This window comes from Thalia democratica, chromosome 2 (genome assembly GCF_965202585.1).
Source record: "Thalia democratica chromosome 2, ktThaDemo2.hap1.1, whole genome shotgun sequence".
NCBI lineage: Eukaryota > Metazoa > Chordata > Thaliacea > Salpida > Salpidae > Thalia > Thalia democratica.
The window spans coordinates 64772347-64797906 of record NC_139166.1 but is presented as its reverse complement, the minus strand read 5'-3'; the positions used below and the strand labels follow the sequence as shown (position 1 = coordinate 64797906).

Below are 25560 nucleotides of genomic sequence, written 5' to 3'. Positions count from 1 at the left end.
TTAATATTAACTTATGACAATCTTATAGTTAAAATAATTATAAAGCTTTACATTTGAAATATATTTTTTAATCGGTTTTTTCAGGTGTTTCTTTTACTAATTTTTTTAATTAAATAATTGTGTTTGATAACGAAATAGTTACATTTAAAACTTTCTAGTCTCTAACCTGCTAAAAGTTCTGTATTTTTAGCATAAGTTTGTATACTGTTTTTTTTTTCATAGAAAGAAATAGAAGAAGCATTAGAAAATGTTTGTAATATTTTACCAAGTTCAATTAAATCTGAATGTGATGATTTTATTGAAGAATATACACCTCAAATAATTAAATTATTAGAAGAAAAATTACAACCTGAATCTTTATGTAAACAAATTGGTCTTTGTTTATCTGTGAAGGTTAGACTTTTGTAGCATATGTTAATTTTAATGTTTTATACACTTTTTTTTTGCTTTTGATTTATTTTTTAACAACTGAACTTAAATTCACAGTTAATTATATTTGTTTAAAACTAAATTTAGTAAATTTATATTTTGTCTAGAAACTATTATTTTTATTTTAAACTTAGCTTTAAAATGATCTTGTTGTAAAACTGTTTAAAGTTTAAAAAACAATGAAAAAATTATAATTTATTAATTAAAGTTGTAATGCTAAATGCTTTATATTTTAAACTAGTTTTTAGTTTAAATACCCAACTTATAGTTTGTTTTGTAAGGTTGTCTAGAAACTGATATTTTAAGTTTCAACTTATCTTGTTTAATTACATCTTTTATGAACTCCAAAACTCTTGTTTTCAAAGAAAGAGTAAAGAGTTTTTTTAATTTTTATGATTTGAATCTTTTTTTTATGTGTACCTTTCTTTTCAGGCAATTGAAGTTGTGAATGATGATGAAAGTTGTGAAATATGCAAATTAGTTGCAACTGAATTAGATCAAGTTTTAGATGAAGACTCTACTCAGGTAAGTAAAGAATGTATAAATATAACTTAAAAACCAGTTTTCAAAAGTTAGTGTTAATACATATTATTTAAATCTATTATTGTTATCGTTTAGTCAAATAAACTAATTTTTCTGAAAACTTTTTTTTTAATTATAATTTTCCTAAAAAAATAGTTTGATGATACTTACTTTTGACAAAGTTGTAGTTAAATCATAATCATAAAGATTCTATTTGAATAAGATTTATTTAAGCACTGAAGAGGTCTTTGACCGAAACTTAGTTTGTAAAATAAATTTTTGAAAGAATAAATATATTACTTCTCCTCCAGCAGTTGAGATCTCTCTATTTGTTTTCTTAAAACCAAAACATATTATAAAGTTGTAGTTAAAATAAGTTTTAAGCTTTAAATTCAAAAATATACTGTAAAATTAGTTTTTTAATATTTAATTTTGATAAACTTCATAAAACTTAAGGGTTATATATGATTAAAATTATTAAATTTAAAGTTTTCTGGTCTTTAATCTGCTTAAAATTCGGTTTAATTAAAAATATTTATCTTTTCATGTTACATTTGTTAAAGCTTATATACTCTTTTTTTTTATAGAAAGAAATAGAAGAAGCATTGAAAAATGTTTGTAATATTTTACCAAGTTCAATTAAGTCTGAATGTGATGATTTTATTGAAGAATATACACCTCAAATAATTAAATTATTAGAAGAAAAATTACAACCTGAATCTTTATGTAAACAAATTGGTCTTTGTTTATCTGTGAAGGTTAGACTTTTGTAGCATATGTTAATTTTAATGTTTTATACACTTTTTTTTTGCTTTTGATTTATTTTTTAACAACTGAACTTAAATTCACAGTTAATTATATTTGTTTAAAACTAAATTTAGTAAATTTATATTTTGTCTAGAAACTATTATTTTTATTTTAAACTTAGCTTTAAAATGATCTTGTTGTAAAACTGTTTAAAGTTTAAAAAACAATGAAAAAATTATAATTTATTAATTAAAGTTGTAATGCTAAATGCTTTATATTTTAAACTAGTTTTTAGTCTAAATACCCAACTTATAGTTTGTTTTGTAAGGTTGTCTAGAAACTGATATTTTAAGTTTCAACTTATCTTGTTTAATTACATCTTTTATGAACTCCAAAACTCTTGTTTTCAAAGAAAGAGTAAAGAGTTTTTTTAATTTTTATGATTTGAATCTTTTTTTTATGTGTACCTTTCTTTTCAGGCAATTGAAGTTGTGAATGATGATGAAAGTTGTGAAATATGCAAATTAGTTGCAACTGAATTAGATCAAGTTTTAGATGAAGACTCTACTCAGGTAAGTAAAGAATGTATAAATATAACTTAAAAACCAGTTTTCAAAAGTTAGTGTTAATACATATTATTTAAATCTATTATTGTTATCGTTTAGTCAAATAAACTAATTTTTCTGAAAACTTTTTTTTTAATTATAATTTTCCTAAAAAAATAGTTTGATGATACTTACTTTTGACAAAGTTGTAGTTAAATCATAATCATAAAGATTCTATTTGAATAAGATTTATTTAAGCACTGAAGAGGTCTTTGACCGAAACTTAGTTTGTAAAATAAATTTTTGAAAGAATAAATATATTACTTCTCCTCCAGCAGTTGAGATCTCTCTATTTGTTTTCTTAAAACCAAAACATATTATAAAGTTGTAGTTAAAATAAGTTTTAAGCTTTAAATTCAAAAATATACTGTAAAATTAGTTTTTTAATATTTAATTTTGATAAACTTCATAAAACTTAAGGGTTATATATGATTAAAATTATTAAATTTAAAGTTTTCTGGTCTTTAATCTGCTTAAAATTCGGTTTAATTAAAAATATTTATCTTTTCATGTTACATTTGTTAAAGCTTATATACTCTTTTTTTTTATAGAAAGAAATAGAAGAAGCATTGAAAAATATTTGTAATATTTTACCAAGTTCAATTAAATCTGAATGTGATGATTTTATTGAAGAATATACGCCTCAAATAATTAAATTATTAGAAGAAAAATTACAACCTGAATCTTTGTGTAAACAAATTGGTCTTTGCTCATCTGTTAAGGTTAATTATGTTTTAAATAGATTTAAAAATGTTTTTCTGTAATTTATTATGGTTATCTATTGCTTTTTTATTCTAAAATATATCGGATTTCTGTGTTTTCAACTACAAAACCATTTAACTTTTACAGATATGTTTTGAAAATAGTTTTTAGAAAAAGAATGCTTAATTAAATTTGATTTTTAAAAGGTTGAACTAAGTTTTATAATTAATCATTTTACAATTTATTTGTTTAATTTTGTTTTCGGCCTTAATATCGAGCTTTTTAATGTAGTTTTCCGATAAAGGATTTTGTATTTTACACGGGTAAGTAAAATTTAAGTGGCTTTGTTAAAAAACATTAATTTTATTAAATAATTTGCTTCATTTCAAATGAAATCAATACTTTCGATAAGGTTGCAACTTTTTACCATATATCTAATATTGTTTTAATTTCATACCAAATGTATTGTTAAACTATAACTTTTTTATTTAGTAAATTTTTTTTTTGTATAAATCAGGGTTGCCACAAAACCTGGAATTTGAAAATTTAGACTAAAAAACAGTTTTTACGTGATAAATAACCAAATTTTGATTTGACACGAAGAATCTATCTTATAGATTAAGGAAATTTTCATCATCAAAAATTTTCAATAAAAAACACATTTTAAGTAGTTTTACAGTATCTTTTTAATGTTGTTATACTACTTAACACAGTTTTATATTTTAAACTAAATTTTAAACTAAAAATAGACCCAAAAACGTGTACTTTCAAAAATCTGGAATGAATTTTTAAATCCTGGATAAAATTTATCAAAAACCAGTGGCAACCCTGATAAACAAACTATAAAAAAATAAAAATTGTACATATTCATACCTCTATAAAAATTCTAACTTGAGTCCAATTTAAAGTTGTATGATGCAAAATTGAGATTAATTTTAAGTTTGAATTCGAACTACCTATATACATGGTTTCAATAATTGTAGTTTTTTTATCACTTCAATATTGACTTTGAATTTCTATTTGATGCAATTGAATTATTTCTTATTTTTGGAAAAAACTAACTCAGTAGTAATAAGTTTTAACTTACTTTAATATATTAAACAATGTTTTTAACAGAAGCCAGAAAGGTTAAATGATGATGAAAGTTGTGAAATATGCAAATTAGTTGCAACTGAGTTAGATCAAGTTTTAGATGAAGATTCTACTCAGGTAAGTAAAAAAAAATAAGGATTGTGTAACAAAAGTTACTAGACCAGTTTTTAAAAGTTAGTGTTAATACATAGTATTTTAATGTATTTTTGTTGTAGATAAGTCAAATAAATTTAGTTTTTCTTGGTAAGTTTTTTTAATTATAGTTTTCCTGATAGAATAATTTAATGATATATACTCTTTTGAATGTTATAGACAAAATAAGTTTTAAGCTCTAAATTCAAAAAATATATAAATATATATATATTCAATAAAATAATTTTTTTAGATGTGTAATTTTGATTAATTTCATAAAACTTAAGGTTTATATTTGATTAAAATTTGTTAGTTTTTAAATTTTCTGTTCTCTAATCTGCTTAAAAATCAGTTTAACTAAAACTATTTATCGTTTCATGTTACATTTGTTAAATTTTATGTACTATTTTTTTTATTAGAAAGAAATAGAAGAAGCATTGGAAAATGTTTGTAATATTTTACCAAGTTCAATTAAATCTGAATGTGATGATTTTATTGAAGAATATACACCTCAAATAATTAAATTATTAGAAGAAAAATTACAACCTGAATCTTTATGTAAACAAATCGGTCTTTGCTCATCTGTTGAGGTTATTTATGTATAAAAAATGTATAAAAATATTTTTAGTTAATTATATTATGGTTATCTATTGAATTTTCACTGTAAAATTTGTCTAGTTTCTGTGTTTTAAACTAAAAAACTATTTAACTTGTACAACTATGTTTTGAAATAGTTTTTTTTTAGAAAAAAATGCTTAATTAAAATTGATTACTTTTAGGTTGAACAAAATTTTATGAATCATTATTTTACAATTTGTTTGTTTAATTTGGTTTTTGGCCATAATTTCTAGCTTTTAAATGTTGTTTTCCAATAAAAGGATTTGTATTTTACTAGGATAAGTAAAATTTAGGTTTTTTTTTTATTTCATTAATTTTTTATTGAATAATTTATTTCGTTTCAAACAAAATCGAAGTTTTCTATAAAGTTATAAGTTTTCGCTATACATCTAATACTTTTTAATTTATTACCAAATGTATTGTTAAACTAAAACTTTTTATTTAGTATATTTTTTTATAAATCAGGGTTGCCACAAAATCTCGAACCTGGAATTTAAAAATTTAGGCTAAAAATATTTGGAAAATCCTGTATTTTGATAAATATTGAAAAAAAATCTGGAGTTTTGAACAAAAATCATTAAAAACCCTGGAAAAACCTGAATTTAAAACATTTTTTACATGTTAAGTAGTAGAATTTCAATTTGACACAAAATATCTATCAAATAGATAAAAAAATCCATCATCAATTTTTTTTATATTAAAAATCTTATTTAAAGTAGCTTTGCAGTATCTTTTCAATGTTGTTATTTTTCATAACAAAGTTATTTACCTTAAGATTAACTTTAAACTAAAAATAGATTAAAAAACGTGCATATTCAAAACCTGAAAGAAACTTAGAAAGCCTGGAAAAAATTTCAAAGCATGTGGCAACCCTGATAAATAAACCTTAAAAAAAATAAAAACTTTATACCTCAATAAAAATTCTAAATTGATTTCAAGTTTAAAGTTGTACGAAGCAAAATTGAGGTTATTTTTAAGTTTGAAGTAGGACTACCTATATACATGGCTTCAGTAATTGTAGTGTTTTTAAAACTTTAATATTGACTTTGAATTTCTATATGACGCCATTGAATTATTTCTTTTTTATTTTGAAAAACTACCTGAGTAGTAATAAATTTTAACTTACTTTAATGTTTTAAACAATGTTTTTAACAGAAGCCAGAAAGGTTAAATGATGATGAAAGTTGTGAAATATGCAAATTAGTTGCAACTAAATTAGATCAGGTTTTAGACGAAGATTCTACTCAGGTAAGTAAACAATATTTTTTACAAAATAATCTAAATTTTTCCTTCAATTGTTAACATTTTTAAAAAGATGTCTGTATAAAGGGCTGGTTATGGGTGATAGGGTAAAGAAACATACAGATTAGTATAAAGTCAGATTAAACTTATAATTCATTAACTAGCTAAAAACACAAAAATAAATGACCACTGCAGAACTAACACATAACTACGAACAATAAATGAACACAATTATACAGTTTGATAACTAATAAGCGCATACTAAAACCTTAACAAAACGGACTAGATCTTATAAATAAATGTTCTTAAGTATTTCAAACGCACCGCCTGACTGTTGAATGCCCATACTTTTAATACGTTGTCTATTTCATATAGAAAACATTTTTTTTTCTCACGTACAGACTTGTTTATTATATTAACAACAACTTATACCCATTTAAAAAACTTTAAGGACGCAAATGAAAACGTAGACAAAACACACATTATTACCGTCTAAAATAAAATGCTTTTTTATGTTACCTATTTCCGCTTTTAAGTTAGGTTTTTAATTTTCTTTTCATTTAGATTCGATTATTCGCTACTAGGAGATAAATACAATCTTAAATTTCAATGTAAAAACTTCAATGTAAAATTAAAATTTTATAGTTGACTATTTTATAATAATGGTAACATGTTTAATAAATTTAACTAATTTTTTTGTTTATGTTTATTTTTTGTTGAATATAAACTTTTTTTCTTATCTGTCCTGTTTAACAGGCTCAGGTTTTGATGCCTGAGTATAATATTGCACAATAAAATATGTAAGAATAATAATAAAATAGTTATTAAACTCATAACTTACATATAGTTTGAAAAATTTTAAACTTTCTTTTTTTTTTCCATAGAAAGAAATAGAAGAAGCATTAGAAAATGTTTGTAATATTTTACCAAGTTCAATTAAATCTGAATGTGATGATTTTATTGAACAATATACACCTCAAATAATTAAATTATTAGAAGAAAAATTACAACCTGAATCTTTATGTAAACAAATTGGTCTTTGCTCATCTGTAAATGTTAGTAAACAAGTTCTTTTTCTAACTTTATTTCAAAACTGTACACCCACAAAGGTGATATTTTGTAAAAATAAATTTGTATAAACTTAAAACTAGTTAAGCTGAAACAACAGCTTTAGAAAAATATTTTTTTAATTAATTCTTTGCTTTTTTGAAGTTTTGCATAGTATTTTTAATTCATTATATATTAAACTTTTTTTGGTCTAAAATATTAAAGCCTAAGAATTTTTTTTAAATCATTACAAATTAAAATCCTACTTGTTAAAGTTTTGTTTACATAAGCTTTGACTAATGTAATTGCTAATTTTTTCTGTAATTAATAACTAAGACTCTTTTTTCAATAAATTTATCTTATTAAGGTGATTAAAAAACCATATCATTATAAATTATGTATATTATTACGTCACAGATAAAAGAAAATAAAGTGAATGACGACACTTTATGTGAAGTATGTAAGTTAGTTGCTCAAGATTTAGAACAAATATTAGATGAAGACTCGACTGAGGTATATTGAAAATTTGTTTTTGTGTTATTCGATCTAGAGCTTTGCTTTAATTTTTACAAAGGTTTACGGTTTACATCAATTTTTTACGTAGTTTATAAGACTGAAATATAGTTACAAATCTATTTGAGTACTTTAAAAACAAACATTTTACTTATTTTATTTTTGTCGTTTTGTAATATATTTCTTGATGATATTTTTATACAGAAAGAAATAGAGCAAGCATTGGAAACTGTATGTAATGAAAGTCCAATAAAACAACAATGTGATGAATTTATCGAGCAGTTTACACCACAAATAATTAAATTATTAGAAGAACAATTACAACCTGAAACATTGTGTGGAGAAATATCAGTTTGCATTTCTAACAAGGTAAGACTATCTTTAATTATTTTTATTTAATTTTAATTGTTTTTTTTTTAATGCTGCTGAATGTATTTGTTTTCTAAAATGTTATTTATGATCAACATATGGTGGTTTTGTTAATGATAAATAGTTAACAAAGTGTTTTGTATTAAACTTCTAAGAAACTTAAAAAAAAATAATGGATATATTTTTACATAATAACTTTTTACAGGTTGCAAAAAAAATTATTGTCAATGACGATGAAAGTTGTGAAATATGCAAATTAGTTGCAACTGAGTTAGATCAAGTTTTGGATGAAGATTCTACTCAAGTAATTAAATATAGTTAGGATTATGTCATAAAAAGTTACAAACCGGTTTTGAGAGCTAGTTTATGAAAACTTAGTTTTAATATGTAGTATTTTAATGCATTATTATTATAGTTAGGTCAAATAAACTCTGGTTTTTCTGATAACTTTTTTTTCGACTTAAAACATTTCTAATAAGACCGTTTTTATAACGTGACCTTTTGACAATTTTATAGTGAATATAAATATTAAGCTTTATACTCAAAATATACACTATAACACTTATTTTTTTGTATTGATAACTTATAAATTATATTTTATAAAAGAATCTATTTTTTTAGTCTTTAATATGCTTAAAATTATGTTTTATTAACACTAGTTTTCATATATTTATATCTTTTAACGCTTTTATATTCTTTTTTTCATAGAAAGAAATAGAAGAAGCACTAGAAAATGTTTGTAATATTTTACCAAGTTCAATTAAATCTGAATGTGATGATTTTATTGAAGAATATACGCCTCAAATAATTAAATTATTAGAAGAGAAATTACAACCTGAATCTTTGTGTAAACAAATTGGTCTTTGCTCATCTGTTAAGGTTAGTAAATCAAAGTACAACAAACTAAAATTTATAAAATGTTTGTAAATATTTTTGGTAACAAGATTACATTTCAAAGCAAACATTATAAACTTTCAACATTTGTTTTGATTTTTTTATTACCGTTGCAAACTACAATTTTCCTAAGCTTCTTTTATGCAAAATGATATTAGGTAAACAAAATTTGTTTTGATATTGATAATATTAATTGATATTAAGAACACAAGAACTTTTAGTTCTTCCTATGTGGTTTTTAAAATGTTTCTGTTTGAAAGTGTTTAATATTACTTTAATTAACAATTAAAAATAAGTTATTATTTTTTAGCCTGTCGGTTTACACAAAGTACATCTAAAGATAAAATCTACTTTTCGTTGTATAAATTTTAAGTTTTTAACCCAAAAATTACTTTAAAAGCTTTATTTTTATAAAAAATACAAAACAATATAAATTTATATCTATTTTTTTAAGCTCAGTTGCAATTAAAAAGTTAAATTTCAAGAAAAAAAAAATAAACTCTGTTTTTTATTATACAGATGTTATTTCTATAAAGTTGCATATTGTATATTTATATTTCAAAATTAGTTTAAAGTGTTCTCAATACTTCAACTAATTTTTGTTACCACTTACTTAGTGTACAATGATTATAGTTGAAAGAAATAGTGTTGTATAATAGTTCTATGCGAAACAAAAAATAAATTTTCTAAACATCTACTTTTCCACTCAACCAAAGTTCTTTAAAGTAGATTTAACACTTTTCTAACAGAAACCAAAAATAATACTTAATGATGATGAAAGTTGTGAAATATGCAAATTAGTTGCAACTGAATTAGATCAAGTTTTAGATGAAGATTCTACTCAGGTAGTTTATTAAGTTCTGATTATTTATAATAAAATTATTTTTGATTAGTATGTATTTATGTAAAAATTCTTTGTCTTTAGTATTATTTGTTTTATGATAATAAATCTTCATATTAACTGAATTTACGATTAAGAGCTGCTCGTATAAAAACCTAAAGTTATTTTAAAAAATACGATTATTTGTTTTTGTAATAAAGTTTATTATTTTGTATAGAAAGAAATAGAAGAAGCATTGGAAAATGTTTGTAATATTTTACCAAGTTCAATTAAATCTGAATGTGATGATTTTATTGAAGAATACACACCTCAAATAATTAAATTATTAGAAGAAAAATTACAACCTGAATCTTTATGCAAACAAATTGGTCTTTGCTCAACCTTAAAATCAAACAAAGTATGTTTTTTACTACTTTTAATGCAACAGTATTAGTAAACTTAGTTATTTCACAGTACGTACTATTAACTTAAAAAAAGAGTCTAAGTTCACAAAAAAATTTTATTAAGCTAATAAAATGTTTATGTGAAAAATTAACTAATATGTTTCAAAAGTTTCTAACAATGTTTACACATTACTATTTCAGATGTCATATTTTTGAGAGTTAAAAATATTCGTAACTTTAAATGCATTTCTAGGTAGTGTTTTTGTGTGATTTGAAGAAAGAGTTTTGTTTTTTTTCATTGATAAATTTCACACCAATATTTAGTTTTTTCTGTAGCGCTCAAGCTTAAATTACAGTAAGATTGTAACTTTTCGCTTAAAAACGGCAACTAAATTTTAATTTCAATAATTTTAACTTTGTACATAATTCCAGGCTAGTTTGTGGTCATTTATGGTGTTTATTGATTAATCCTGGTGCTATATCTTCAATGATCACTTAAAGATTTTAATACTTAAAATGTTCTCCTTAACTTTAAATTGAGCCTATCTTTCTTACTTCAAATAAATTTTTGTTTTTACTCAATTTTTATCAGTATAAACAATGTTTAAAATATATTATTTCGTCACAGGTAATAAAAGAAAAAGTAAATGACGACACTTTGTGTGAAGTTTGTAAATTAGTTGCTCAAGATTTAGAACAAATACTAGATGAAGATTCCACCCAGGTAGATATTAAAGATTATAAATGCTTTTTAAAATAGTTATGTTGAATCTTTTTCATTAACATTTATTTTTACAAAATTTATTTTGCAAATGATATTTGCTTTAACATCTCATCGGCACAAACAATCTTGTTCAAATCATAAAAGTTATAAAATAAAACTTTTGATAACCACTGTTTCTAGTTACAAAAAACCTTTATATACAATACTGAAGGGTAGTAAAAAAAAACTTAAAACTCTACCCATCTTATACTGTAAATTTTTGATACAGAAAGAAATAATAGACGCATTAGAAAATGTGTGCAACATTAGTGTACCGAGTTCAATTAGATCTGAATGCGATGAATTCGTAGATCAGTTTACACCTCAAATAATTAAATTATTAGAAGAACAATTGCAACCCGAAACACTGTGTGGTGAACTAGCTCTTTGCTCATTCAGCAGGAAAAAGTTTCATCCCAAATTACAAGTGATATTTTTAGTTTCTTTTTTAAAATTGTTGATCAAAAGTTTTCGGTACTTTATAACGTACTTTGATTTTATAAATATTTTCAATTTAAAATATATACTTTATTTTTTTATTATTTATCAAAAAAAATTTATATTTTTTTATAAAACTTATAAAATATTCAGTATCTGATAAACTTAATTTATCGTTGTTGTAATATAAAAACTTTTTTCTAAATATAACTGAAACTTCTCACAGGTATCTAAGAAACCGAAAATGCTAAAAAGTCAAGCAGAGTGTGAGATATGTCAGTTTGTAGCTCAGGAGTTAGATAAAACATTAGATGAAGATTCCACTCAGGTATTTAGATAGCTAAATCTTCGTTTTCAGCGTTGTTTTTAAAAAAATATTTTTTAGAAAGAAATAGAGCAAGCATTAGAGCAGATTTGCCCGAAAATCCCAGGACCCATTGCAGAGTGTTCAGCTTACATTGAGGAGTACACTGAACAGATAATAAAATTTCTCACCTCGGGAATTTTCAGTCCTGATGAGTTGTGTTCTGGTATCGGTTTGTGCTCAGACAAACTCAGATTTGAAAAGGTAGCAGAAATACTGTTTATTTCTTCTAGAAGTGTAGTAAAGTTCTAGTTGGATACTATTGAGTTTTATAAAGTTGTACAAAATTCAGGAAAAAAGGTTGGAAATTCAGTATAGTTGGAAATAAAGGAAATTTTTCACTAATGTTTTAGCGGTTTTATGCATGTTGTAAATAGTAGTATTGCTTGTATACTTATTAGTAGTTTGCATGAGTTCACTGTTTTTTATCCAAGTAAAAACTAACTTTATAAAGTTAAAAAGATGATACACTGTTTTTAATTGAAACTAATTCACTTCAGGGCAACGTGGTTCGAATGTCTAAAATCCAACCGGTCAATCAAGACGCAGCACTGGATATCTCGTCCAATCACAGAGCGGAAAAATTAAAATTCACCAATCACAACGTCGGAGATTCAACGCCTTGCGACATATGCAAATTGATATTGGAGGATCTCGAACAGAACCTGGCAGCCAACTCAACAGAAGATGAAATCGAACAATTCCTGATGAAAGCTTGTGACGTATTACCGGATAATTCACAAGCTTTTGTTAGTTTTATTTGTTTATTATTTAAATTTTATAACTATTACAAGGTTGCCACTTTACCTGAAAACCTTGAAAAACCTGGAATTTAAACAGTTTTCACATGTTCGGTATAAAGTTTCGATTTGACACAAAAAATCTATCATTTAAATTTAAAAAAATTGTCATCAAAAATTTCTTTTATTGTAAAATGTGTTTAAAATAGCTTAACAGTATATTTTCAATGTTTTTATAATATTTAACACAGTTTCTTACCTTAAAATTTACTTTAAACTAAAAATAGAACCAAAATTGTGTACTTTTAAAAACCTGGCAAAATTTTTGAAAAAACTGGCAACCCTGATTATCAACATTATTAGTCTATACATAATATTATTATATAATTCCTGATAAAAGCTTGCAATGTGTTGCCCGATAACTCACAGGCTTTTGTTAGTTACTTTTTTGCTGTTGTATCTAAAATTTTATTACATTTTCACTTGTTAGTTGTTTTATTCTATTAGCATGCAGAATTATAGCCTAGAAGACAATACTCAATAACATTTTTTTAGATAACAGTTTATGATAGCAAATACTTTTCCGCTTTATACTAAAAGTTTTTTCAAGTTTTATGTTTCAAAGAATATCATTTATATTTTTGATTATCAAACGAAACACATATTCTTTTAAAATACCTTTTGTACAGTGTATTGATATTGTAAATGAATAAATACCCGAAAAAATTGATGCTTTTATTAAAAATAAAAATATATTAAACTTAATTATTTCATTTTTCAGTGCATTGATATAGTAAAGGAGTATATACCTGAAATAATTGATGCTTTCCTAGACAAAGAAAGCCCATCTGCCATATGCAAGGTTTCAATTTAATTTTTTTTAAGTTATTGTTAAATAACTGAGTTTGTTGTTTGAGTTTATTAGTTTTAAAATTATGTTTGTTAAGGTTTTTATATAGTTGTACATAATAATTTCGATTGGTTGCAATATACAACATAATATCTACAGCCACTTTATAACTTAAATACAAAACCATGTTTATTCTTAAAAATTTCTCAATTTAGGATTTTTTTGCACATGTATCAGTTATTTGCATCCTGATTTCTAGTATTTATACCAAACATACATTCAATACAGAACATAGGATTATGCGAACAACTAGTGGGAGTTGATAAGTGCACATTTGGACCAAGTTTCTGGTGTAAGGACATGAAGTCTGCTATACAGTGCAATGTTTGTTATTTTATATTAGTAAAATAAAACAAAATTTACTCAAATTTACAAAACAATAGTTATATAGCTGTAGAGTAGATTGTATCGTTATATTATAACTTTAAGAGTTTTTTTATAATTTTATTGACCTTTAAAAAGTTGCAATAAACTAATTTGAATTTTTTTTTTTGTTTTGGCTAATTTTATTCTCCATATATAAAAATTTTCTTTTGTTTATAATTATACTTATTGAGTTAAAGATTTTTTTTTATTTATACATTATCTGTTATCAAAAACTATTTAGTTTGCTTGTTTTGTTTTTTATGAGTTTAAATCCATTCATTGGTACGAAGTTTTTTAACTAAAGATAGTTTACTTGAAGATTTATTAATTTACTTAATTATTTATTGAACCTAAGAATCAAAAGCATTAAAAGTCCTAAAATAATTACTTTTACTATAAATTAAGCTTAGAATTTACTAAGTTTAACAATATACCTTTTTAAAGTTTCTAGTGTTTAATTTTAACTAAAGATTATTTTAAGACTAAAAGTTACAATTTTATTCAGTTTTGTATTTAAAAATTTTTATTTCAAATCTCATTTTGTTAATTTATTACGTCAAATGATTATAAGATTTATATTATATTTTCCAGGCCGTAGCACACTGCAAGCAACATTTCTGGTAAAGTCCCAAAACCGAAAGTACCGCTGTGAAATCCAACTTATTCCCAACTTTTCACAAATATTTATGTTTTTTTAATATAAAAATCTGTTTACTTTTTTTCGTTTTCAAAAATCATTTGCGCTCATCTTATGTTAAAGATTTTTTAATTTTTTGTTCTTTTAGTTTCGTTCTTTTTTATTGCTTGTGAATTTTTTTGAATGTACTTTGAATGCTGGAGCCCATATAGTAAAAGATGCAATAAAGAAAATTTGCTCGTGTTTCAATAATAAACTATTTTTTAGTGTTTTATTTACTGTACATTTTCTATAGTTATTTGTTGAATTTAATGTTAAAATAAAACTGATATTGATTCAACTAAAATTTTTTTATTATAAAGTCGTCTATTTATTTAACTTGAATCAAGTTTGCAAGGTTTTTTCTACTAGTTTTTTAGTCTTGTTATAAATTTTACATAAAATTATACTTTTTTTCTTTTAGCTTTAAAATCTAAAAATTACTTAGTTAAAGAAGTACAACTAAAAGGCAGTAATTGTTTTTGCTAAAATCTAAAATTAAAAAATATATATATCAAACACTTCTGAAGAGTGTTTACTCATAGAATCTATGGGAGAATTCTTATACTATTTTCAGAATATTAATATTTGTACGAAAAAGCAAAAAAAATGTGTGCTAAACATTACATAAAGTTCTATAACCTATTCGTAGATTTTTCATCTAAAAATTACTCATTCAAAAAAGTACAATTACGAAGAAAATACTTCATTGGTAAATTTAATACTGAGAAATACGAAATACTTGTATACAATTTTTTTCTTGTATATAAACAACTTGTAGAAAACTCCTTGTAAACCTATCCTTTCAAAGGATATTTCAATATTTGTAAGGAAAAGCATTAAAAAATTATTTGCTAAAAAATTTCAATAACATTTTTTTTTGTAAAATACGTTTTCTATCAGACGTAAAAACTACTTACATATTAAAAAAGAGAGAACTTGTCAAATATGCACAAAGACACTTTTGCAAGAAGGTCAGTTTTGCACTAAAATCTAAGAAATAAAAGCGAAGACATTTTTAAGAAGTATTGTCTGAATTATTTTTTCCTTTTAAGTTCTAGCCTGTCGACTAAAAAAAGCTTGACCGTTCCTACATTGAAGTCTCTATGTTTATACAAATTAAAACTGTACTGATACGTGATGTACCATAACGTTATGTACTATATGTACATAAATATACAATACATATAAGCTCATTTACCAAATATGGATTCCATAAAGCAAGAAGTAGCTTATCGTTTTTCAAAATTAAGTTGAGTCTCTACTAAAACTTAAAATACGATTAAAAATATGCACGGTTTAAAACCAACAAACTTCAATTATTCTTTAAAAAGAATATAAATATATAGCAATGCAAAAATAAAAAAGAAAAAGTGAGAAAACGTAATTGGGCTTATGAAAAAAAAACACAGATAAAAACAAACCGGACGCCAAGATTAAATTTTTATTTAACTTTAAATGACTTTTCCTAGTAATTTAAAATTTCGATCATTAAAATATATATCAAAATCACTTTACCAAAATACTTAACAACACCATACATGTCAAAAACTAATCTAGTTTTAGTGTTTTATTTTTTTTTTTCTTTATGCTATTTATATATTAAAAAAAATATTTAAGAAAAAAAACACATTCTTCTGCACAAGTAATAAATTAAGGTGTTCAAACTGTGAACTACCGACTGAAGTTTCAAGCCATTTTCGCAACGCACACCCAGTCCAGTTCCGGGTACAAGCCGGTGTCTCTGTTTTGCGACCACTCTCCCGCCTCCACGTCGTAGTACACCACGCTGACGCCGCCCAGCCTCACCAAACCGACTTTGCCGCCCGCGGAAAACACCCGGTCCGCGTAGTTGCCCCGCGTGAAAACAAACGAGCCCGGCTGCTTGAGCAGGGCGAAGCGGCCGCCTTGGAAAACCTCGCAGCTGGCATCCTGCTGCCCGGCGATCAAAAACAGCTTGCTCTCTACCGCCACCTGAGCGTGCAGTGACCTGCTCCCCACCGAGTCCGGCATCCTATCCCACCGCCCCGTCACCGGGTCGTACGCGCTCACCGACTTCCAGCTCGACGGGGAATCCCCTCCGGTGACCCACACCCGCTCGTGGAACGCCGAGCAAGCCGAAAAGTTTCCTCTGACGTCGCCGCTCGCGATCGTCACCACCGCGCGGCTCGAAGGGTCGAACTGCAAGCTGCGGTCGGCGTGCCCGAAAATGTACATTCTGCCCATGTAGCCGCACGCGCACAGCTTCGCGCTCGACGGCAACTCGTCGTACTCCGTCGCCACGCTCGTCCACCTCCGTTGCCTCCTGCAAAACTTTTCGATCCTCAAAAATTAGCGCGGGCCGCGTCTGCCGCCGAGCAGGTAGAGGTCCCCGTCAACTTCGATCAAGGTCGCGTGTACGCGCTTCTCGCTCGGGCTGCTGTCGAGCGTTTCCACGGTGCGAAAATCCCCGTTTTCGACTTTGTAGGTTTTCAGGGACTCGTCCTCCGTTTCGCCCCTCCCGCAAATAACGACGTCGAATCCGGTTCGACCGCAGTGGCAGCTTTCCTTTCCGACGAAAGCGGGATCGGGCCTTTCGTTCGCTGTTTCAATCACGCAATGTATTCCCTGCACTCCTTGGAAGCCCAATGAAAAGAAGATTTTTTGAGAAAATGAGTCAAGGACTCGGCCGACAAGAGGTTGAAACGAACCTTTTCCAACAGCCTGGTCGCGTATTCCGCTCTCGAGCTCGGATAACTTTTCAACCAGGAATCGACGGCGCCGACGACTTCCAACTCGGAAGTGACGTTTAAGTTGGAGCTGGACAACACTTGTTCGAAGCAACAAAAACTTGTATCTTTGTGTTTGTTATCCCTCGAAAGTGAGCTGAACAGCATTTCAATGACCTTTATGCAATGCTGTTTTAAATTTTTCTGTCCCATGACACAAGAGATGTTGAGGTAGAAGTAAATTTCCTCAGAGTCTTTGTGTTTCTTTATGTGGGAGGCGCAATTTTCAGCAATCTCTTCACTTCTTGTCATTTTGCAGTATTTCATCATTGGAACCAAGCTTATGTCGTTCAAGTCTCCGAAGCATGCTAAAGGTTTTAATATTTATACAACGTTAACTTTTTGACCTTTTAATGCAAATTTAACTTAATAATTTTTACTTACTAAAATATATTTAATTAGTTAAAGTGACAGCCTAGAAACATATTTAGTTCTATTCCAGGGGTCGGCAGCCTTATGTGACTCGCGGGCCAATTTTCTTAGATTTTCATAGAAAAACCAGCTAACGGGCCGCACTATTTAGAAAAAAATCCTTTGAGGGCCGCATTTATCTAAAAAAATTCTAGTAATCAGTAGAAAAATATTATTAACATTAGAAATATAACAATTTAAGTAATATTTGACCATTAAAAAATAGTATTTATTGAATTAAGAGCCTAAATGTAAGTTTTTACTACAAAAAATATAATTTTTGTTGTATTTGAAATGTATATTTTTTACAGAAAAGGAGCTCGCGGGCCGCAGATTTTGACTTAAAGGGCCGCATTTGGCCCGCGGGCCGCAGTTTGCCGACCCCTGTTCTATTCTATTGTTCAAACTTTGAAATTCATTAAATGTTAATAAAAATTATTTTTCAGCATTTTTATAATGAAGACACTAGTAAGTTATACTTAAATAGCTCTTGAAATTTACATCTTAAACTACTTTAAACATTTTAGTTATTAACGATTTCAAGAAAAGCTTTTTAAAAATATCTTTTTAAGTTTTAAAGAGCTTTAAGTCTACGGATATAAAAATCTTTAAAAATTTGTTTCTCATATACATTTGTCCTAAGTTAGAATATAACACACCAATCTGGTCTCCATACTTAAAAGAACCATATATATTATATTTAAAGAAAATATACCAGATTAATGTACAACCGCTGCAATATTCCTTATACGTCTTACCTTGATAGACTAACAAGAGTTAATATTAAATTTTTAGAATACAGGAGAATTAAATTTAATCTCATTAATCTTTTTAAACTAGTTAACGGTGAAATTACAATTAATAAAATAAATTTTGAACCTTACTCACTGAGAGGAAATAGCAAAAAAATACATGCAAACATCACTTCAATAATGAGGCTTAGCATAGTTCTTTTTTTTTATCAGTCAGTTGAAATATGGAACAAACTTCCTAATGAATTAATGTATTGCAAAAAATTTGAAGAATTTCAATTAATAATAAAAAAGTTTGATTTAAATAAAATATCTATTTGTAAAATTAATAAGTAATTTTTATCAACCGTTGATTTAATTTTAAGATTTAGCTTAGTCCATACTTCAATTTTATTAGCATCACCTTTTCTCTGTTAATGATAAGTCCTTTTTAAATATATTAAATGTTTGTTTATCTGGCAAGTCTATAGTAAATATGCTTGAGGCTTTAGGTTTTTATTTTTGTTTATAGTCAATGCATTTAAAAATTTTATGTTGTTCGTTCTACATCAAAGCGTAAATAAGTATAAGTTTGTGGTTAAAATTTTTTATTGTGTTATTCTATAAATTTTATATAAATTACATTATGTTTTGATCCTTCTTTTAAACAAAATGAACTTTTTGTGACATTTTTTTTTTATTATGTGTCTTTTAGTTTAAATGGTCTAAGTTTTGATGCCTAGGTTAATCATACGGACAATAAACTTGCAATAATAATAATAATAATTATTATTATTATTAGTATTATTAGTATTATTATTACTCCTATTATTGTTATAATTATTATTACTTTATTACTACTTTTGTAATTACTATTGTTATTATTAATATTGTTACTTAATTATTGTTATTTTTATTATTATTATAATTTTTTTACCTAAATAAGAAAAATTTATAAAATAGAAAATAAAACTTGTAAATATGTACACAAACCATTAAAGAATAAATTTAATTAAATAACAATAAATAAAACAAAAATAATTTATTTATTGTCGGTTTTTTATTAAAGCTTATTAAAAGCTTTTCTTTCAAATATGATAAACTGGTTAAAAATTTTTGTTTACTTATTAAAATAAAACACTTCAACCTTTTTTATCTACTTCATCCAAAAGTTTCATTGATACATTTTTAAATGCGTTAATTATTTTAACATCATCGTCAACTTTCGCTTTTTCATTCAAATGATACAGCTTTCGTTTTTTGCATGGACTGACATAACTGCAGCCAGAACTCATTGTTTTATTTCTCATAAATATTAGCTTTATACTATTAAGATGTACAATTCTATTTTAGTTTATACGTTAAACTATATTACACAAAGGTAGTTTAAGACCTAAAAACTATAACAATTAGTATATCTTTAAAACTGTATTGACTTTTTAAACAACTCAGCACAAATCTATTTCAAACTCCTACCTAGACAGTACTTATTTAGGCTTAATCTACTAAATTTTTAAAAGCTGTTACCACATAAATCCAGTGGTTTTTAAAAATTAACCAAATTTTGTTCAAAAAAGATAAAAAAAACTTTTAGGAAGATAAACTTACTTTGAAAATTTGAATATATATAATACTGAACTAAATTATGAAAAATATTGTAAAAATTTACAGATAACAATTTTATACAAAATTATGTTCCATATGTGAAGTTCAACGCAACTCTGGTCTACTGTTGACTTAAATTACTAATAAAAACAATTAAAAAAATCTCGGCTTATTTTTAGCATACATAGAAGAAAAAAAAGTTTGTGCATTTCTGTAATTAACGGTAAATATATATTTAAACAACTTTCAAAACGTTCTGCTAACAAAAAATATTTTATTACTATTACTTAATAAAGCTTGTAATATGTTTTAAATAGCAGTTCAACATAGGTGTGGCTCTAGGCTGCCTTCTTAGAGCCCAGGCTACCTTGGAATTATAAGAAGTTAAGATGGTATAAAGTATTTATAAACTAGATATATTACTTATGGTTACAGATTTTTTTTCTTCTGTTTTTGTTTATAATATTCTAAATGTTGAGTTTATAAAATGTAAACACAAAGAAAAAAGAGCTTATTCAAGAACTTATCACTTTCAAAACAGCAGCTTTATCTCAAAAATTTATTCAGCAAACCAAGTTTAGCTAAGTCATGGAAAAAAATCTTCATTTGAGTAATTAGTAAACTTTTAAAAAGAGAGATAGACAAAAAAATAAAACTACTTATTACTTTGAGACAGAAGTTTCAACAATTAAAACTAAATTGATCTAAAAATTGTGAAAACAATATTTTGTATGCATTATAAAATGTGTTTTAAACAATAACAGCAAATAAAAAGCTGTTTTTTACTAGACTTTTTTAACAACCAAAGTTTACGTTTTTTCTTAAGTAAATAATAACATCAAAAAGTTTTGCTAAGAAATAGTAACTAACAGTTATAACATGAGAATTATTGTAAGCTTTTAAAAATATTACTAATGTTTTGAGTATAGCTTTAAAAATTTTAAAACATAAGTAATATACAACACATAAAATATTCTATAACTTTGCAAAAAAAACCTTTTTTTTACCTTAATTTATTAGTTTGACGTATAGTTGTATGTAAAATTTTTTATATATTTTATTCTAAAAACTTAAGAATAAGGCTTCTTTATGCAATAATATTTGTAGATAGATGAATTTTTGAAAACTGAACATCATTGATAGTTTTAACAAAAGACCAGCATATAAAAAAAAGTTATAAATTTTTGATATTTTTTATAATGAAAAATATAATAGTTTCGTAAGACGGTTATTAATTTTAAAATATATTTAAAACATTTCATTTCCTCGCAACAGATAAATGATTTTAATTGCTCTTAATCACCTTATGGAAATAAAACTTTTCCCCTGTTGTATATTTATCATTCCATATAAATCATTTCAGACATTTTGTTTAGTGTAAGCTATATTTTAAGGTATAAATTAAAATACGTTTTTATAACTATGCTTTTATTTTAAATTTAAATCAGCTTAAAACCTTTCAAAACAATCTGTTTGTTATTAATTAGACATAAAACATAAATATTTATAATTTATTAGATGGAAGGATATAAAATAGTCTAATTACAAATAATTAAAAACATCTCGTTTTAATACGGTTGTTAAATCATTTTTTTTAGCAATTTTTTTTTGTGTTCTATCAATACAAGTTTTGTTCCGAACAATCACTTCAAGGAAAAAGTACACATTACTTTCTTGTAAATAAAAAAAAAACAGACGTCTTTTTGCTAAAATTGCCAAAAATATTTTTTATTGAAATCTAGCGGTTATAAATGCTTTGCACATTTTATATCATCGTGTGTTTCGCATTAAGGTACAATTGAGAAAGCATTCAGTATTCAATGTTTTCTTCTCAATGATTCTTATGTAAAATCAACGCAGTAAAGTGACCATCTTATCTCATTTCTGCCTCATTTTAGGTACACTTATTATAATACACTTTAAAATAAATGCACATGAAATATTTGACTTTGAATGTTTAAAGTTGTTTAATTGGTTATGTAAGTTTGAATTAAAAGCACTTAGTTCTTTACTTGTTTCAAAGTTTTCTAAAAGTTAGTATCTTATGCATAATATATAGAGTCTTCATAACATAGAGTTATTGTGAAAAATAAACTTATTTTAAAAGAACTGTACACTTTTTATGCATATAAAAGATAACATTTTGTGATTTTTGTGTAGAGTTTATTAAAATAAATATTATAAGCTTATCTATTTTATTAAATACATTTTCTATTAGACGTAAAAATTACTTATATATCTAAACAGAGAACTGGTCAAAAATGCACGAAGACTTTTTTGCACGTAGGGTCAATTTTGCACTGAAAAAAAAAGAGAACTAACAAAACAAATAGATTAAAAAATTGGTAATAAAAAAATTATCGATTTAAGTGTTAGGGAAAACAATGGTAGTAATAATAAAGAAAACAGTTTCATCCCGTGCAAAATTGTCTTTGAGTAAAAGTGACCCTTCGTGCAAAAGTGACGCCGTGCAAAGTTTCCCCTTCGCGATATTTTACACCTACGTATTTAATCAGTATTGGAAAAATCAGTATAGGAAAACAAAATTGAGCTAAGACAGACATATTATAGTTTTCCTGCACTATTTTTAAAAATATTACCTCAATTTTTTTTCAACAACCGAGTGAGTTCTCAACTTCAAGTGATGGGATAACTCTTTGAAACTTACCAAGATATTGATTAAATAAAAACAGTATAGCTGCTATAAAAAAGCATCAATTTGTATAAACTTTTAAGAACTTGCAGTTTACCAATGGCTTTTGTTTTAATTTATTTACTTGGTCCTTTATGCGCGAAGTTCATTGCTAATTTAGCTTATAAATACAAAACCATGAATATTTTTTTTTTTTTAATTTAGGATATTTAGCTGGCATATTTTACTACGACTAAAAGCGTCACATAACAATTCAAATTCTTTAAAAATATTTAAGAGTCCATACCTCAAATTTGTCCGAACTGGAATAGTAGTGCACCCGACCAAAAGTTAAGCTAGTTTATTTTATTTTACACATTCAAGCTTTTCATTAAAATAAGGTTAGCCCATTTTAAATGCTATCTAAAAACATAGATCATTTTTTTCATTGATCACCAGACTTAAAAGTCAAACTTTTTATAATCATTTATACAATTTAACTATTAAATAAAAGCGATGTCCTGCTAGAACTGAAAATGTTTAGTTAATAGGTTTCAACAATGTAAATAGCCATAAACTTGTTTTTTTTTTTAGTTTGTATATACTTTTTGAATAGACCTTAAACTGTACTCTTTCGACAAGTGTTGCAGAACCCTTTAACTGCCTGATGTATATTAAGTTTTAATAAAAATTAAACAAAGTTAATTTTTATTTTACAAAAGCAATCACACCAAAAGTATAAAAAAATATATATTTTAAAGTTATTTATTATATCTATTTTTGGTCAATAAGCTCAGAACAAGTTTTTGATTTAAAAAGAATAAACACTGCAAAAGGACCATGCCCCTTTGTTTGTCCTGGAATAGGCTTTAAACTGTATACGACTCGATAACCGTCTTTTCGTACACAACGACCTTGGACAAAACTTTCTCAACTCTCTCGTTAACTAAACACTTACAATTAAAATAAACCTTCCTTACTTTGGGAATTACTATAAAAAACCACGCTTAAATTTCTTCCATAAAAGCATATTTTTAGGTTTCTTTTGCGAAATTCAGAAGCTCAGACTTTGTAGTTTCTAACAGTTTTAATTTAGTCTCTGTTTACAAATATTCAAAATTTACTAATATTTATGTCTAATTTTATATACTTCATAAAGTTTGGCTAATTTCGGAACCTACATGCCGTATTGGTATTGACAACAAAAAGTTATTGTGTACATCTTGGAACTTGACAGCTGAGTTGCCATATTTGCTAAAAATTTTGTGTCAAATAAAGTTTTGGTTTTAGAGAAGATTGGTTATAAATAACTTTTTGTAAAATCTAGCACTACTAAGACATAACTATTTTAATAAACTATTCAAAAAACAAAACCCCAGTCCAATGGTTTATTTTTTTAGTTTTTAGACAAAGGACCGTTGTTTAGAATAAAAAAAAGTTTTTAATTAGCTATTGAGATAAGGAAAATAATTAGATCTTAAGTTTGGACACTTTTTAAAAATTTATTCAAGCTAACTTCACACTCATCTTGTTTTGAACTAAACTCATCAACATTTGACATATGACTATTTAAATATAGTATACCATTGTAATTACGGGAGCCATTCAGATCAAACTCGAGCACAATTCCAAACCGATCATTTTCCACCAGAATCAATTTCAACCCAATCGATTTTGCACGTCACTTTTACTTCTTCACAAAGAATAATTTTTGCAAAGGTGTCATTTTCCCCTGAATTATCACTTTTGTGACTGAATTTTGCACAAAGCGTTCTGTTTTATGCCATCAATTTTTTATTGGTGTGATATATTGCGATAGTCGTCACTTTCACACCACTTAATTTTTTCAAAAGTTGGATAAAACTAAAAGGACAAAACTTTTTTAAATATATTTATAGAAAAAAAAAAGAAAAATTGTATTAATGTGAATTTTAATTGTTTAAACATTAACTACGTATTAATGTTAAATGAAACTTGAATATGAAGTAAAACTAGTTTGACATAAAATTAAAATAAAACTAATTATAACTAAAAGCCAATTGCAAACTATTCTAAGTATAGTAAAAATTTATATTAAAATTTGCTCAAATTAAAATACCGACGATTCAGGTACAAATTACTTTATTAAAGTGTTGTTTTATAGTCTAACTTTTCTATTTTCACTTTGATATACGTTGATTTTATTTTACCTGGTTCGAATATCCACAATAAATTCTACGTTATTAAAGCAACAATTTTTTTTAAAAGAGAGTCTGATAGCATTATTATTTTTCACGAGAAGTTAACTATTGACAATAAAAGCAATACATTTTTTTTTTCTTTTTATTGGAATGTAACCAACAAAATTTATACCACATTTTAAACTTTGTTTGAATTTCAATTTTTAAGATTACTACTTGCTAAAATAGCTCAAAAGAAGAATATAAATAAGTTTAAGTAGCTTTAGCCTATCATTTTAAATGAATTTTTTTTAGTTGTTTAACTATGAATAATTTAAAAATTAACCAACTTTCTTGTAAAAAAAAATAACATATAAGGTACAGGAAAATAAGAACCAGTAATACATTCTACAAAAAATAACTTTTAAGTTGAGCTTGTAAGACTTAAATTGTTGTAATAAAAATTTACACACGAATCTTGGTAAAAATTATGTAAAAAAGAGTAGTTTATTTAATTTATTGCTTAAAAACAGCACTTACACACGATACGGGCAAGCAGTTGTAAACTAAAATACTTTAAAATATTTTCTAGACTAAACTTTACTTTTACGAAAAATATTAATATTCATTAGTAAGTTAAAGATTGCGTAAATGCATTAACATAAAAGATTAAACAAATTTTTAAGCTGTAATGATAATTTAAACATATACATAAAACAAAGAGCCCTAAAACTACTATACTGTTAAACTAGCTAAAAATAATTAAAGTTGTCTAACGTTTGTTTTACTTAACAAGATTAAAGTTTACAATAAGTTTCAAAGACTCTTGATACTTGTACAATTAAACAAAAATAATAATAA

The 25560-nt window shown here is 25.6% G+C and overlaps 3 protein-coding genes across 3 annotated transcripts in view; 2 read left to right on the top strand and 1 right to left on the bottom strand.

Annotated features, from left to right (window-relative positions):
- LOC145830125 (uncharacterized) overlaps positions 1 to 14690 on the top strand; it is a 50636-nt gene extending 35946 nt beyond the window's left edge. The window contains exons 38-41 of the mRNA XM_082938011.1: positions 12202 to 12450; positions 13223 to 13303; positions 13580 to 13675; positions 14309 to 14690. Coding sequence (XP_082794137.1) covers positions 12202 to 12450; positions 13223 to 13303; positions 13580 to 13675; positions 14309 to 14341 — 459 coding nt within the window. The 3' untranslated portion in view covers positions 14342 to 14690. The remainder of the gene's footprint in view (positions 1 to 12201; positions 12451 to 13222; positions 13304 to 13579; positions 13676 to 14308) is intronic.
- Positions 767 to 12162, top strand: LOC145830194 (prosaposin-like). The gene is made up of 19 exons (XM_082938107.1): positions 767 to 799; positions 862 to 954; positions 1539 to 1709; positions 2178 to 2270; positions 2855 to 3025; positions 4122 to 4214; positions 4649 to 4819; positions 6003 to 6095; positions 6974 to 7144; positions 7554 to 7649; positions 7854 to 8018; positions 8224 to 8322; positions 8727 to 8897; positions 9662 to 9757; positions 9971 to 10150; positions 10765 to 10860; positions 11129 to 11326; positions 11564 to 11665; positions 11723 to 12162. Exons 1-19 carry the CDS (start codon positions 767 to 769, stop codon positions 11951 to 11953), a joined length of 2523 nt encoding a protein of 840 aa, XP_082794233.1. The 3' UTR covers positions 11954 to 12162.
- A 2034-nt stretch (positions 14691 to 16724) lies between the features above and the next one.
- On the bottom strand, positions 16725 to 17413 carry LOC145828862 (kelch repeat and BTB domain-containing protein 2-like). The gene is made up of 2 exons (XM_082936608.1): positions 17084 to 17413; positions 16725 to 17000 (listed from the first exon to the last, which is right to left on the bottom strand). The coding sequence occupies exons 1-2, from the start codon at positions 17411 to 17413 to the stop codon at positions 16725 to 16727; spliced, it is 606 nt and encodes a 201-aa protein (XP_082792734.1).
- Between the last annotated feature and the right edge of the window lie 8147 nt (positions 17414 to 25560).

What these genes read in the sequence shown, in the direction of transcription:
- LOC145828862 (XM_082936608.1), bottom strand. Translation starts at nt 17,413, where the DNA reads ATGACAAGAAGTGAAGAGATTGCTGAAAATTGCGCCTCCCACATAAAG. An exon ending in CGACCAGGCTGTTGGAAAAG is followed by an intron (nt 17,001 to 17,083) that starts GTTCGTTTCAAC and finishes CAAGGAGTGCAG; the next exon opens with GGAATACATTGCGTGATTGA.
- LOC145830194 (XM_082938107.1), top strand. Translation starts at nt 767, where the DNA reads ATGAACTCCAAAACTCTTGTTTTCAAAGAAAGA. An exon ending in CTCTTGTTTTCAAAGAAAGA is followed by an intron (nt 800 to 861) that starts GTAAAGAGTTTT and finishes CTTTCTTTTCAG; the next exon opens with GCAATTGAAGTTGTGAATGA. An exon ending in GTCTTTGCTCATCTGTTAAG is followed by an intron (nt 3,026 to 4,121) that starts GTTAATTATGTT and finishes TGTTTTTAACAG; the next exon opens with AAGCCAGAAAGGTTAAATGA.